Here is a 10,995-nt window from a genome sequence, read left to right as displayed (position 1 = left end):
GGGACCAGCGAGAGGAGGCTGCCGGCGCCCAGAGCGGCGGCGTGGCGAGGGGCGGGGCCACGCAGAGGCGGGTGTGGCAGGGCTGGCGGAGGAGGCTGCGGCCGGAGCTGGCGGCGGGAGCGTCTGGACCTGGCCCCCAGGAGCCCCGGTAAGCGATCGTGAGGGCCTGTACTGGCCATTGAGGGTGGGGAGGTGGGGGCGGGGCCATAAGCCTATTTTACAGAGTAGGAAACTGAGACCCGAGGGTGGGAGGGAGCTGCCCGCGGTCAGTGGGTCTGGAAAGAGGGCGGTCGGACTCCTGGGTCCAGCCCCGGGCCTGCCGCCCGGACGTAGTGTGATCGCGGGTGGATCCCAACTCATTTTGGGCTTCGGAGCCCCTCCGCTGCCAGGCGGGGCTCGGGGCAGTCTGCGCCGGGGCCTTCCCCCACCCTTGTCTGGAGCGGGGGTGTCTCCAGGGAGGGGAAGGGGACAACGCCCAGGACCAACTATCAGTAGCCTTTTTGCTGTTGGGGGCTTCTTCCTCCACTCAACTTGGATGGAGTAGTGGTTTTACCTCCGTGGGCACTCCCAACACCCACGCAGATAGCAGCTTCTCAGTTAGCTGTTTATGCTGTGGCAGAAAAGAATTTGTCCTCCGGGGACAAACTTCTCGAGTGGAGCCTCCGAGCCTTAGCCAGCTGGTCCTCCCGTGACAGACACTCTGGGTCGTGCTCTGATGGGGGAGCCCGAAAGAACTTGGTTCGAGGCTTATCTTTGCAGTCAGGAGAGTTGTTTGGAGACGAGTGTATGGACTAAAGTGGGGTGGGGAGAATGTAGAAAAACTTTCCTTCTTCAGCTCACACACCTTCTTAGGCTTTGGTAAACCTTCTTAAGGTTCTTACGGCTGGGAGGGGTGTCGACTTTGTCCTTTTTAGCCAGGACCACCCCTGAAAGGGGTGTGTGGGGTAACTAGGAAGGAGAATTATCAAACAGCATGAAAATATCCTAAGAGAACTGGTGTATCATCCTCTGCAACTTTCCCCCATCCAACTGCTGGCGGGTTCTTGAACAACCCAGATAAGCAAGAAATATCTGGCAAGATACAGTACTTGGGGTGGGGGGGGGTCGGGGGCGGGGCGTGGGGATGACCAACTAGGACATAGGAGAGAAGGTTAGGGGGATGACCAGCTCTTCTCTTTGGGGGGAGGCAGTAAATCCTGATAACCTTTGCCTGCATTGATCAGTGCCTCTCCCCCTATCCTTCTGACCATCCAGGGTCCTAAGGAGCTCTCATCATGGACGACATTTTCACCCAGTGCCGGGAGGGCAATGCTGTGGCTGTTCGTTTGTGGCTGGACAACACAGAAAACGACTTGAACCAGGGGTGAGAGGATTTGAGGGGAAAATATGAGAGCAGGTGTGGCTGGGCAGGGCAAGCAAGGCTCCAGGAAACCTTGGCGTGATAATGTATATTTTTGGTATCTATTCCTCAGCCCTTTCTTGTCCTTTGCTTAGGCAGTGCCTCTCGAGTTTAGTTTCTGTGACCCATACTTTCTTCTAAGACTGGGGCATATGGAGGGGACTGGTGATGTTGGGTAGGATATTTTGTTTTGCAGAAAAAAGAAAGGAGAGACAGGACATCCACAGCTGGGCGGGGGAACACACATTCGAAGTGAAATGTTTGGTGAAAACACTGGGATAGGGTTTCAGGGCCTGGGGTCCTGCTACAGCTGAGTAAGATGAAGACCCATAAGGGTAGGGGAGATGAGGCCCCTGTACACAGAACTCTGAAAAGCAGAACATGAACGTGCTAAGGAATTCAGAAGAGATCACATGCAGATCTCGTTGGACTAGATATTCATTTCCAAGGTCCTAAATCTATGATTCTGGCTTTCCCTTTTTGCCAGGATTACCATAGTGCTGGATATACTAGATTTCAGTACAGTCTTTGACAGTTTCTTATGCGAATAAGATAGAGTTGTGAGCTTTAGCCTCTAGTTATCTAGCCTCTGGGCTAGGAAAATTAGGCAGATTTAGACCCAAGGAGTAGTGGGTCAGTGTTGGTGGGAGGTCTCTAGTGGAATGACCCAGGCATGTCGTTGACTTTTGCTGCTCAACATTTTCATTATTGACTAGATGGCGCGTCTATGCTATTTGCAGATGACATGAAACGAGAAGCAATAGCTAAAAAACTGGACAACAGAATCAGGATCCAAAATCATCCTGTGAACCTATGGTCAGGCCATAGCTAATATGATGAAATTTCATAGGGATGTTCAAGTATCTAGCCTTATTTTTGAATTAAAATTTTCAATTGTACAAGTACCAGATTGTGAATGTGCAGCTAAACAGTTCCTGTGGAAGAATTTGGGGGGGGTTTATACATGTGGAATATGAGTTGATATGACAACTGCTTCCCAAGTCTCCTTCAGAGGCATTCATTTAACACAGATTTTATTCAGCACTTACCCTGTGCTAGGCAGTAGTGGTACAAAAGTAAAAATGAAGCAGTCGCTCCTCTCAAAGAGCTTCCATTCCACTGGGGGAGAGGGGAGATAAAATATGTATACACATCAATCCAAAGTGAATACAAAGTGATTGGGAAGACCATTGACACTAATGACTGGAGGGGGATCAGGAAAGGCCTGTTTCACCAAGGAGCACTTGAGCTGAGCCTGAATAAAAAGCCAGGAATTCTAGAAGGCCTAGGTGAGGAGAGAGTTCATCCCACTCATGGGGGACAAGCCTGTGTATGTAAGGGCATAGAGGCTGGAGATGGGATGCCAAGTTTGGAGAATAACAAACAGGCGATTTTTCCTGAAAATTAAGCATGTCCAAGGAAGAGTAATGGGAAGTCAGTCTGGAGAGGTCAGAGCTTCATTGTCAAGAGTGTTAAAAGCCAAATAAAAGAGTATTGTATAGGAGAGGCAACAGTCATCAAAGCTTCTTGAGCAGAGGAGTGATAAGGTCAGACCTGCCTTTTAGAAACAACAGTTTGGAGGCTATGGATCAAAGAGGCTCAATTAAAAGTCTTTTGCAATAGTCCAGGCAAAAGATAATGAAGGGCTAAAGGAGGGTGATGCTTGTGTGAATGGGAAGGAGACCAGTGTGAGAGATACTGTGGAGGTAAAAAACTTGGAAAATGATGGGTTAACAGTAGCTGAGGAGCAGTGAAGACTCAAAAACGACTCCAGAGTTTTTGAACTAAGATGACTAAGAGGAAGGTAGATCCTGAATAGAAATAGGGAAGTCAGAATGAATTAGTTTGGGCAGAGAGGTGTGTTCCATTTTGGACATGTTTAGGTTGAGATTCCTATGGAACATCTTATTAAAAGTATGTAATAAATGGTTGGTGATTTAGGACTGAATTCACCTGAGGAGAGAGACTAGGTCTGGATGGAATGATCTTAGAGTTATCTGCTTAGAAATGATAATTGACCATGTGGGAGCTGATGCATTCACCAAAAAAGGATATAAAGAAAGAAGAGAGGATGGCCAAGGACAAAGCCATGGGGGAGACATAAGGTTAGGGAACCAAACCTGGATTCAGCAAAGGAGACTGAGAAAGAATGGCCACACAGGTAGAGAACCAGGACAGAAATGTCAGGAAAATCTAGGGAGGAGAAGAGATTGAAGAAGGGGTTGGTCAGCAGCATCAAACCTTGTTGAGAGGCCAATGATGATAACTGCAAAAGGGCCACTTGGTTTTAGTAATTAAGAGAGCTTTGGTAACCTTGGAGAGAGCATTTTCAGTCTAGTGGTAAGATCAGAGGAAATGAGTGTAGATAGCTTTTTTTTTTTTTAGAATATTATTTATGAAAAGGAAGAAAGGCAAACAATGATAGCTTGAGGGAATGTCATAGCCAAATAAATTATGCTTATTTAGGGTAGGGAACATTTTTTTAGGCAGTAGGGAAGAATGATCTAGATAGGGAGAAATTGAAGATTAGGGATGGGGAAAGAGATGGAGGCTGATGAGGGGTGAAGGGGGTGGTGGAACACTGGAGATAGCAGGGGAAGGGGGCCTAGGGTACAAGTTAAAGGGGTGACCTAGAGCAAAGGGATGATAGGGAGATAGTGTTAAGGGTTTTTTGAGTTGTAGAAAAAGGGGAAAAGATGGAGCTCACACTGTTTCTTCAGACTAGGTCATCCTCAGGGGCGGAGGATAGAGGACTGAAGGAAAAGAGATTTGGGCCCGACCAAAAAGAAGGGAGTTAAGTGGAGTCAGCTAGGCTTAGGTGGAATTAGAGGATACAACAATGTAGTCCTCCTGACCAGCATAGTTATGTGACTTCTTCCAGTGCTGCTCAGCAGCACAGTGATTAGAAGTTGTTAAGTTTGATGGGAGTAAAGGCACAGTGAGACATAGAATAGGATATTAAGGTGAGATAAAAGAATTTCAGAGTTCTGGATCATAGAAGTGAATTCTTATGGGTGATGGTTAAAGCAAGGATATGACTATCTTGTTTAAGACTGATGAACCGGGAAGCCAAATCTTATCCTCTGCTCTGCCCTAGATGGACCTCATCTTGAATGGTGGAGTGTGGCTGGGTGGGGAAAAGGATTGGAAAGGCTGTCATGTGAAAATGTAAGGAAAAATCTAATAATTAGAGCCACCTAGAATATGCAGTAGGAAGTAGTTCCTTGTCACTCAATGTCATAAAACAGATGCTGTAAAGCCAGTTCAGGCTGTTTTGGAGGAGATTCTGAGTTAGGTGTCCACCGGACTGGAGCAGAGTCTTAGAACCTCAGGGTTTGTATTTATATTTGTAGCTGAAAGAAGCAGGTAGCAGCCCAGTAGTTGCACCAGCTAGAGTCTCTGCTCCACTCCTCTAGGAAATGACCCAAACCCTTTAGGCCCAGCCATACCCCTCCTCCTCAGACTAGCCAGTCCCCTGTCCTCCTGGAGCCCTTGACCCACCCCAGTCCTGCCTCCTCACTCTGCTTGGGTAGCCTTCCTCCCCCCAGACGTTGTAGGAATTTCCTTTTATGGCCATTTGACCAGAGGCCCTCTGCTGGAGGCAGGCCCCACCCCCAACAGCTTCTGACTTCCCCCTCAGTCCCTAGAGTTTTGCCAAGAACTCTTAAGGATCCTGCAGTTCTTGTGACTATTGTTCCTCTTCTAGCCAACAAATTCTGATGTCTTATTTCTGTATTTTTTGTTCTGCCCCTAAACCCCATCCCTACCGCCATTAAAAAAAAAACCCGTTTATGTAAAATTTTAGTTTTTACAAAGTGTTTTCACTTTTGTGTACAAATTAATTTTCTCCCTTTTGTAGATTAGGAAATGGAAGCCCAGAGAGCTTAGATGACTTGTCTAGGGTTATACATCCAGTATCAGCTTGATGATTCCAGTCTAGTTTTCCATTGGACCTACCACACTGCTATCTGTCCTGTCCCTCTTTGTCTGTAACAAGGGAATGATTCTATTTCTACAACCCAATTCTCAGGGTAGGAGCTGAAAGCATTTTGTAAAGCTTAAGACAGTGTAGAAATGTGAGTTACAATCTTGTTTATTCCCACCTTCTAGGGATGACCATGGTTTCTCTCCTCTGCACTGGGCCTGCCGAGAGGGCCGCTCAGCTGTGGTTGAAATGCTGATCATGAGGGGGGCCCGAATCAACGTGATGAACAGGGGTGATGATACACCCCTCCACCTAGCAGCCAGCCATGGGCATCGGGACATTGTGCAGAAAGTAGGCAATCTTTTTGCTGTCCTTTATATCATGTAGATTAGATTCACTGTTTAGAGGAATGGGAGAAAAGGATAAGGTTTGGCCCTTGGCACTGGATAAGGAAGGGCTTTATCTGTATATCCACCTGCCAGTACTTAAAAATTAAGAACTTCTCATGTCATCCAGAAGATACTTGGCTGAAGGTGGGCTTGGGATGCTGAGTTAAAGTGAGTGCATAAATGTCCTTTTTGTTTATTCCCAGTTGCTCCAATACAAGGCTGACATAAATGCAGTGAATGAGCATGGTAATGTTCCTCTTCATTACGCCTGCTTCTGGGGCCAGGACCAAGTGGCAGAGGTGAGGACTCCACTCATTTCTCTTGGCATCAGATGCCTGATCTCCAAAGAGATTTATAGGAGAAAGTGAATGGTCATGGGGTTGGGACAGGAAAACGGCCCACTATGGTCATTCCTTCCCTTCCCTTCCCTAGGACCTTGTAGCTGGTGGAGCACTAATCAGCATTTGTAACAAATATGGAGAGATGCCAGTGGACAAGGCTAAAGCTCCCCTTCGAGATAGCCTCCGAGGTGAGCCTCCAATCCTGTACTCTCACTCTCCAACCCCCCCAGTCTTTCTCTCATGAGACTGTATGTAGTGGAATAGGTTGAAACTACTCTCATCACCCTGTGGGACTGTGCCCCTCATTGCTTTTCCTTCTCAGAACGTGCAGAGAAGCTGGGCCAGCCAATGGGCCGTATTCCATACAAAGACACATTCTGGAAAGGGACAACACGCACACGACCCCGTGAGTTTGGAATGGCTTACTCTTTTAATACCCAACAACTCTTTATGTACCTCTCAACATTCTACTCCTCAGTGGGAGGATTCCCCAATTCCATTATCCTCTAAGGGACTGGCTCTGGACACCTTCCCCCACCCCCACCTCCCTTCAGGGAACAGCCCCTAAATAGCTCCCCTATCTAACACCCCACTCCTCTCAGGGAACGGCACCCTGAATAAACACTCAGGCATCGACTTCAAGCAGCTCAACCTGGTGGTGAAACTCAACGAGAACCAGTCAGGAGAGGTGACCTGTAGACCCTTAAGAACCCCCTAGTTCCAAGCCCAGATCCCCTAACTGCCTTAGCCTTGGCCTCCTAACCACATCCTATCCACCCCAAGCCTCCTGGCCATGCCAGTAATCCTGTGTTGTGCTTCCTCTTGCCCTCTAATTATCCCTCTACTTAGCTCACTGCATAGTGTGGGGAAAGCCCTCGATCTAGGACAGAAACTGGGTTTGGCTCCACCTTTGCTGATTATTTTTGCTGTACGAATAAGTTACTTGATCTGTCTAGATCTTAGTTTCACTGTAAAATCAGATAAGATGATCTGAGATCCCTTCCAACTCCAAATTCTGTGATCTTATCCTAATTGGCCCTAATCCCTAACCTGATCCTGCCTATCCCAACCCAGCTGTGGAAGGGTCGATGGCAGGGGAATGACATCGTCATCAAGATGTTGAAGATCCGGGACTGGAGTACAAGAAAGAGCAGAGACTTTAATGAGGAGTATCCAAAGCTGAGGTGGGGGAGTTGGGTGCATGGGGAGGTGGGGAGCTAAAGGGACAGAGCAACATGTAAATTCTGTCTTATCTTTGCAGGATTTTTTCACACCCCAATGTGCTGCCTGTGTTGGGAGCCTGCCAGGCACCCCCTGCCCCCCACCCTGTTCTCATCACCCACTGGATGCCTTATGGCTCCCTCTACAACGTACTTCATGAAGGGACCAGTGAGTTGTATCATCATGCCCAGAAAAGGCTGGGATTAGAGCTGTGAACACCAGAGGGTGGGGAGGGAATAGGAATCTGAAGCTGGTTGTCTGGTCTGAGGCAAAGGGGTGGCTAGGATTAGACTTAGGGTAACTCCTTCCACCTTCTCTGAACTTTCCTTCCCTAGATTTTGTTGTTGACCAGACTCAAGCTGTCAAGTTTGCTCTGGATATGGCACGGGGCATGGCCTTCCTGCACACACTGGAGCCCCTTATACCCCGGCATGCCCTCAACAGCCGAAGTGTCATGGTGAGGCTTAAGGCAGCAGGCTATGTTGGATATCTAATCCAGTTGTCACTTGAGCACAAATCCCCACTACAACAAGCCTTCATCTTTTCCCTCAGATCGACGAGGATATGACTGCCCGTATCAGCATGGCTGACGTGAAATTCTCCTTCCAGTGTCCAGGGCGCATGTATGCCCCTGCCTGGGTGGCTCCTGAGGGTAGGGGGGGATGAAGCCAGAAGACAGCAGATTTAGTGGGGAGTGGGGGACGGGAAGAATCAGGGTTCTCATCTCAATCCTCTCCTCTTGACCCAGCCCTGCAGAAGAAGCCAGAGGAGATTAATCGTCGTTCTGCAGACATGTGGAGCTTTGCAGTGCTGTTGTGGGAACTAGTGACAAGGGAGGTACCATTTGCTGACCTCTCCAACATGGAAATTGGCATGAAGGTCTGGAGAGTGCAGGGGGCACTGTTGGAGGGAGGGGAGGGTAGAAGCAGATTTAGTGGACCAAAAGAGGTCCTGAACCTGGGGATTCTTGCTGCTTGTAGGTTGCCCTGGAAGGCCTTCGACCCACCATTCCTCCAGGTATCTCCCCACATGTGTGTAAACTCATGAAGATCTGCATGAATGAGGACCCAGCCAAGAGGCCCAAGTTTGATATGATTGTGCCCATCCTGGAAAAGATGCAGGACAAATAGAGCCATATGTGGGGAATGGGGTACACTTATACCCCTTTCCTAGCAGCAGGCCCAAGGGCCCCTCCCTCCCCTGGCAACGGTACAGCCACTTCAACCCTCCCCCACCCCCAGCTTTAGGGGCTACCCCCCCTGCCCCATCTAACAGCCTTGGGGGTGGGGGGTAGGCTCAGCTTTGTTTCACACCACGCCAAGCCCCATTTCTTGGTGTCTTCCCAATGTGGGAGGAGCAGCCACCTGCCTCAGTCACAATAAAGGTTTATTATGAAAACAGGCTGGTGTGGGGGTGGGTGGGAAGGAAGGAATGGGACAAATGTGTACACACCCACACACATCCCGGCCAGCCGGGGAAGAGTTGGGCTTAGGTGAAATAATGTGGCTTCTTGACATTAATGCCATACTCGCTGAGTGCAGGGGTCAGGTCTTCCATGGTCAAAGTATACTTTCGGTCCTTGGAAAGAAAGTTGAAAGAGCAATAGCGTGAGCTAGGGATGTAGTCTTGGTTCTTGCACTAACATGTTACAGTCTCAAGACAAAGCACTTAACCAATTTGGACTGAGCTTCTATGTGTATAAAATGGGGATGATAATCCCTGTGGCTTTCATAGAGCTAAAAAAGCCTACCAGTAGAAAGTGTCTTTAGTTCCACCTGCCACCAATAGCCCCAGGGGAGCATTTATCACATCATCAGTCTAGTCTCATCTACTCACTTTGCTCTTGCTCCTGGAGCTGCCTGAGGCAGTGCCCTTCATCTTGCAGTGTTGTAAAGCATCATTGGCAATGTCAGAGATGAACTTCTGGGCTGCCAGGGAGATGAGCCGGACGCTGGGAAGGTAGAAGGAGTTGGCATGTGGGGATAAAACCAGCCCTCCCTCAAGTTGAAGCCTGTACTTGGTGTACAGGAAGGAGCCAGAGATGCCCACCAGATGCTGGGGGCTGGATTTACTCCCAAATCACTTACATTCTGGGATCAGAGGCTTCAAAACCAGCACGGTTCAGGTAGTAGCCAGTAACAGCATCTGGAATCTAAGAATGCAACAAGTCTTTAATCAGTTATTAAGTACATAGTGTATTAGGCACCATGCTAGGCACAGTGGGATACAAAAAAAAAAGTCCCTAGCTTCAAAGAGTTTATGGTCCAACCAATAGAAGGATGGGAGAGGGGTATATGTGCATGCACATAACATCTATTGATGGAGGGAAGGGTTTAGTAATCAGGAAAAGCTTCACATGGAAGGTAGCTCTTTAAATGATTCTTAAAAGAAACTAGAGCCTTTGGGAGAATTTAGCTGTAAGCTAAATCCCAATTGAGACATGGGAGGAAAAGACAAGTTTTTTTGCTTTGCTCATCAAAGATATTACATATAGCCTGGATGGAAATGATGAATTTCATAGTTAAAAATTAGTGAGGGGGAATGGCAATAGGTTGGCCAGGAAATGCTTGCAGGGAACTGAAAAAGGATTGACTGGTGAAATGGTTATACATACTGTGGGTGTGTAGTCTTCTAGCTGCATAAGGAAGTCCACCAGTGGTGTACTAGACACAACAGGCTTGACCTCTCCATTGGCAGCACCAGGTAACACGTACACCCCGTTAGACATGGCACCTTCAGGGGGGGCTGTACCCCCAGCTGCGGATACTGGGACTGGCAGAGGACACACAACAGTAATTTTAATTGGAGACTGGGGATAAGGCGAGATTGTTTGGCGAGGAAGCCAGCACTAAACTGAAAGAGATTCCCGATTCCCTACTGCCACCTAATAGTGCGGCCCCGCTGCTGATCTGGAAGTGCCTAAGGCTTGGTCCTCTTGGCTCGCACTTTTCAGCTCCTCACCCTCCATTCCCCCAGCGCTCTGTAAGGCTCCCGTCCCACCCGGCCCGGCCCTTTAGGGACATTCAGAGACTCGAGGGCTGCAAGGGCCCAAGGTCGCTATCCGGTCAGTCCTCTCTGAACGATGGCAAGTGGTCCGCCAGCTCCTCTTGGAGGAAGGTGGGGGATGGAATTTGGGAGCCTTCCATCCTGGGCAGCTTTGCTCTTGTCGGCACGATCTTTCCCGACGTCGGTGCCTCAAGCTGTGCCTCCCACGTGAGAGCCCCAGTTCCCTCCAGCTCTCACCCCATACGGGTCCTGGCTCTCTCCCCCCGCGCTCCCCGCTCACCCGAGGCCCGCCGGTCAGACGTATCCCCCCGGCCAGGGCCTGCGCCTCCTGCGGGACTGGCCTTGCTCTCTGCCGGGGCGGGAGCCGGCGCCGGTGCTGGGGTCGGGGCTGGAGCAGGGGTGGGGGTGGGAGTCGGGGCCGGGCCCGGCGGGGCAGGGGCAGAGGCCGGGACCACCTCGGGGTCCGCGCCACTGCCACTCATGGCGCCGGGCAGGAGGCGGGGAGAGGGACGAAACCCGAGACCGAGGACTAGAAGAACAGAACCGCTTCCGCTTCCGTTTCCGTTCACAGTCCTTCCTATCCCCTCAAGTTACTTCCGGCTCAAGCCGCACCCACCGATCCCTTCGGCGCAACCGCGACGCCCAGTCCAATCGCCTGTCTTCGTTTCCCACTTGCTCCCGCTTAACGCGCCTCTTTCGCCCCGCCCCCTAGAC

General features: G+C 49.6%; 2 protein-coding genes across 4 annotated transcripts; one reads left to right on the top strand and one right to left on the bottom strand.

Moving 5' to 3' along the window:
* The first annotated feature begins 38 nt into the window (after positions 1-38).
* Positions 39-8,673, top strand: ILK (integrin linked kinase). Of its 2 annotated transcripts, XM_036747880.1 has the most exons (13): positions 39-148; positions 1,255-1,363; positions 5,510-5,675; positions 5,917-6,012; positions 6,146-6,242; positions 6,377-6,460; positions 6,657-6,742; positions 7,129-7,238; positions 7,316-7,443; positions 7,611-7,732; positions 7,828-7,927; positions 8,024-8,154; positions 8,256-8,673. In XM_036747880.1, exons 2-13 carry the CDS (start codon positions 1,275-1,277, stop codon positions 8,403-8,405), a joined length of 1,359 nt encoding a protein of 452 aa, XP_036603775.1. In that variant the 5' UTR covers positions 39-148; positions 1,255-1,274; the 3' UTR covers positions 8,406-8,673. The 2 variants fall into 2 exon arrangements, with proteins under 2 accessions (XP_036603775.1, XP_036603776.1); XM_036747881.1 differs by lacking the exons at positions 39-148; positions 1,255-1,363 and adding an exon at positions 4,496-4,567 and having other exon boundaries at positions 8,256-8,405.
* Positions 7,194-10,848, bottom strand: TAF10 (TATA-box binding protein associated factor 10). Of its 2 annotated transcripts, XR_005009658.1 has the most exons (7): positions 10,562-10,791; positions 9,890-10,047; positions 9,363-9,427; positions 9,112-9,226; positions 8,728-8,853; positions 8,233-8,381; positions 7,194-8,025 (listed from the first exon to the last, which is right to left on the bottom strand). XR_005009658.1 is itself a non-coding variant. In XM_036747883.1 (6 exons), exons 1-5 carry the CDS (start codon positions 10,761-10,763, stop codon positions 8,764-8,766), a joined length of 630 nt encoding a protein of 209 aa, XP_036603778.1. In that variant the 5' UTR covers positions 10,764-10,848; the 3' UTR covers positions 7,194-8,025; positions 8,728-8,763. The 2 variants fall into 2 exon arrangements, 1 of the variants encoding a protein (XP_036603778.1); XM_036747883.1 differs by lacking the exon at positions 8,233-8,381 and having other exon boundaries at positions 10,562-10,848.
* Between the last annotated feature and the right edge of the window lie 147 nt (positions 10,849-10,995).

Source organism: Trichosurus vulpecula, chromosome 2 (genome assembly GCF_011100635.1).
Source record: "Trichosurus vulpecula isolate mTriVul1 chromosome 2, mTriVul1.pri, whole genome shotgun sequence".
Classification (NCBI taxonomy): Eukaryota; Metazoa; Chordata; class Mammalia; order Diprotodontia; family Phalangeridae; genus Trichosurus; species Trichosurus vulpecula.
The sequence above is the reverse complement of the archived record's forward strand: the minus strand, read 5'-3'. Positions and strand labels throughout refer to the sequence as shown.

Coding starts and splice junctions, on each gene's coding strand:
- ILK (XM_036747880.1), top strand. CDS start 1,275: ATGGACGACATTTTCACCCAGTGCCGGGAGGGCAATGCTGTGGCTGTT. Junction 5,676..5,916: donor ATCGGGACATTGTGCAGAAA/GTAGGCAATCTT, acceptor GTTTATTCCCAG/TTGCTCCAATACAAGGCTGA. Junction 6,461..6,656: donor GACAACACGCACACGACCCC/GTGAGTTTGGAA, acceptor CACTCCTCTCAG/GGAACGGCACCCTGAATAAA.
- TAF10 (XM_036747883.1), bottom strand. CDS start 10,763: ATGAGTGGCAGTGGCGCGGACCCCGAGGTGGTCCCGGCCTCTGCCCCT. Junction 10,048..10,561: donor GTCTGACCGGCGGGCCTCGG/GTGAGCGGGGAG, acceptor GTCCTCTGCCAG/TCCCAGTATCCGCAGCTGGG. Junction 8,854..9,111: donor GCTCCAGGAGCAAGAGCAAA/GTGAGTAGATGA, acceptor TTTCTTTCCAAG/GACCGAAAGTATACTTTGAC.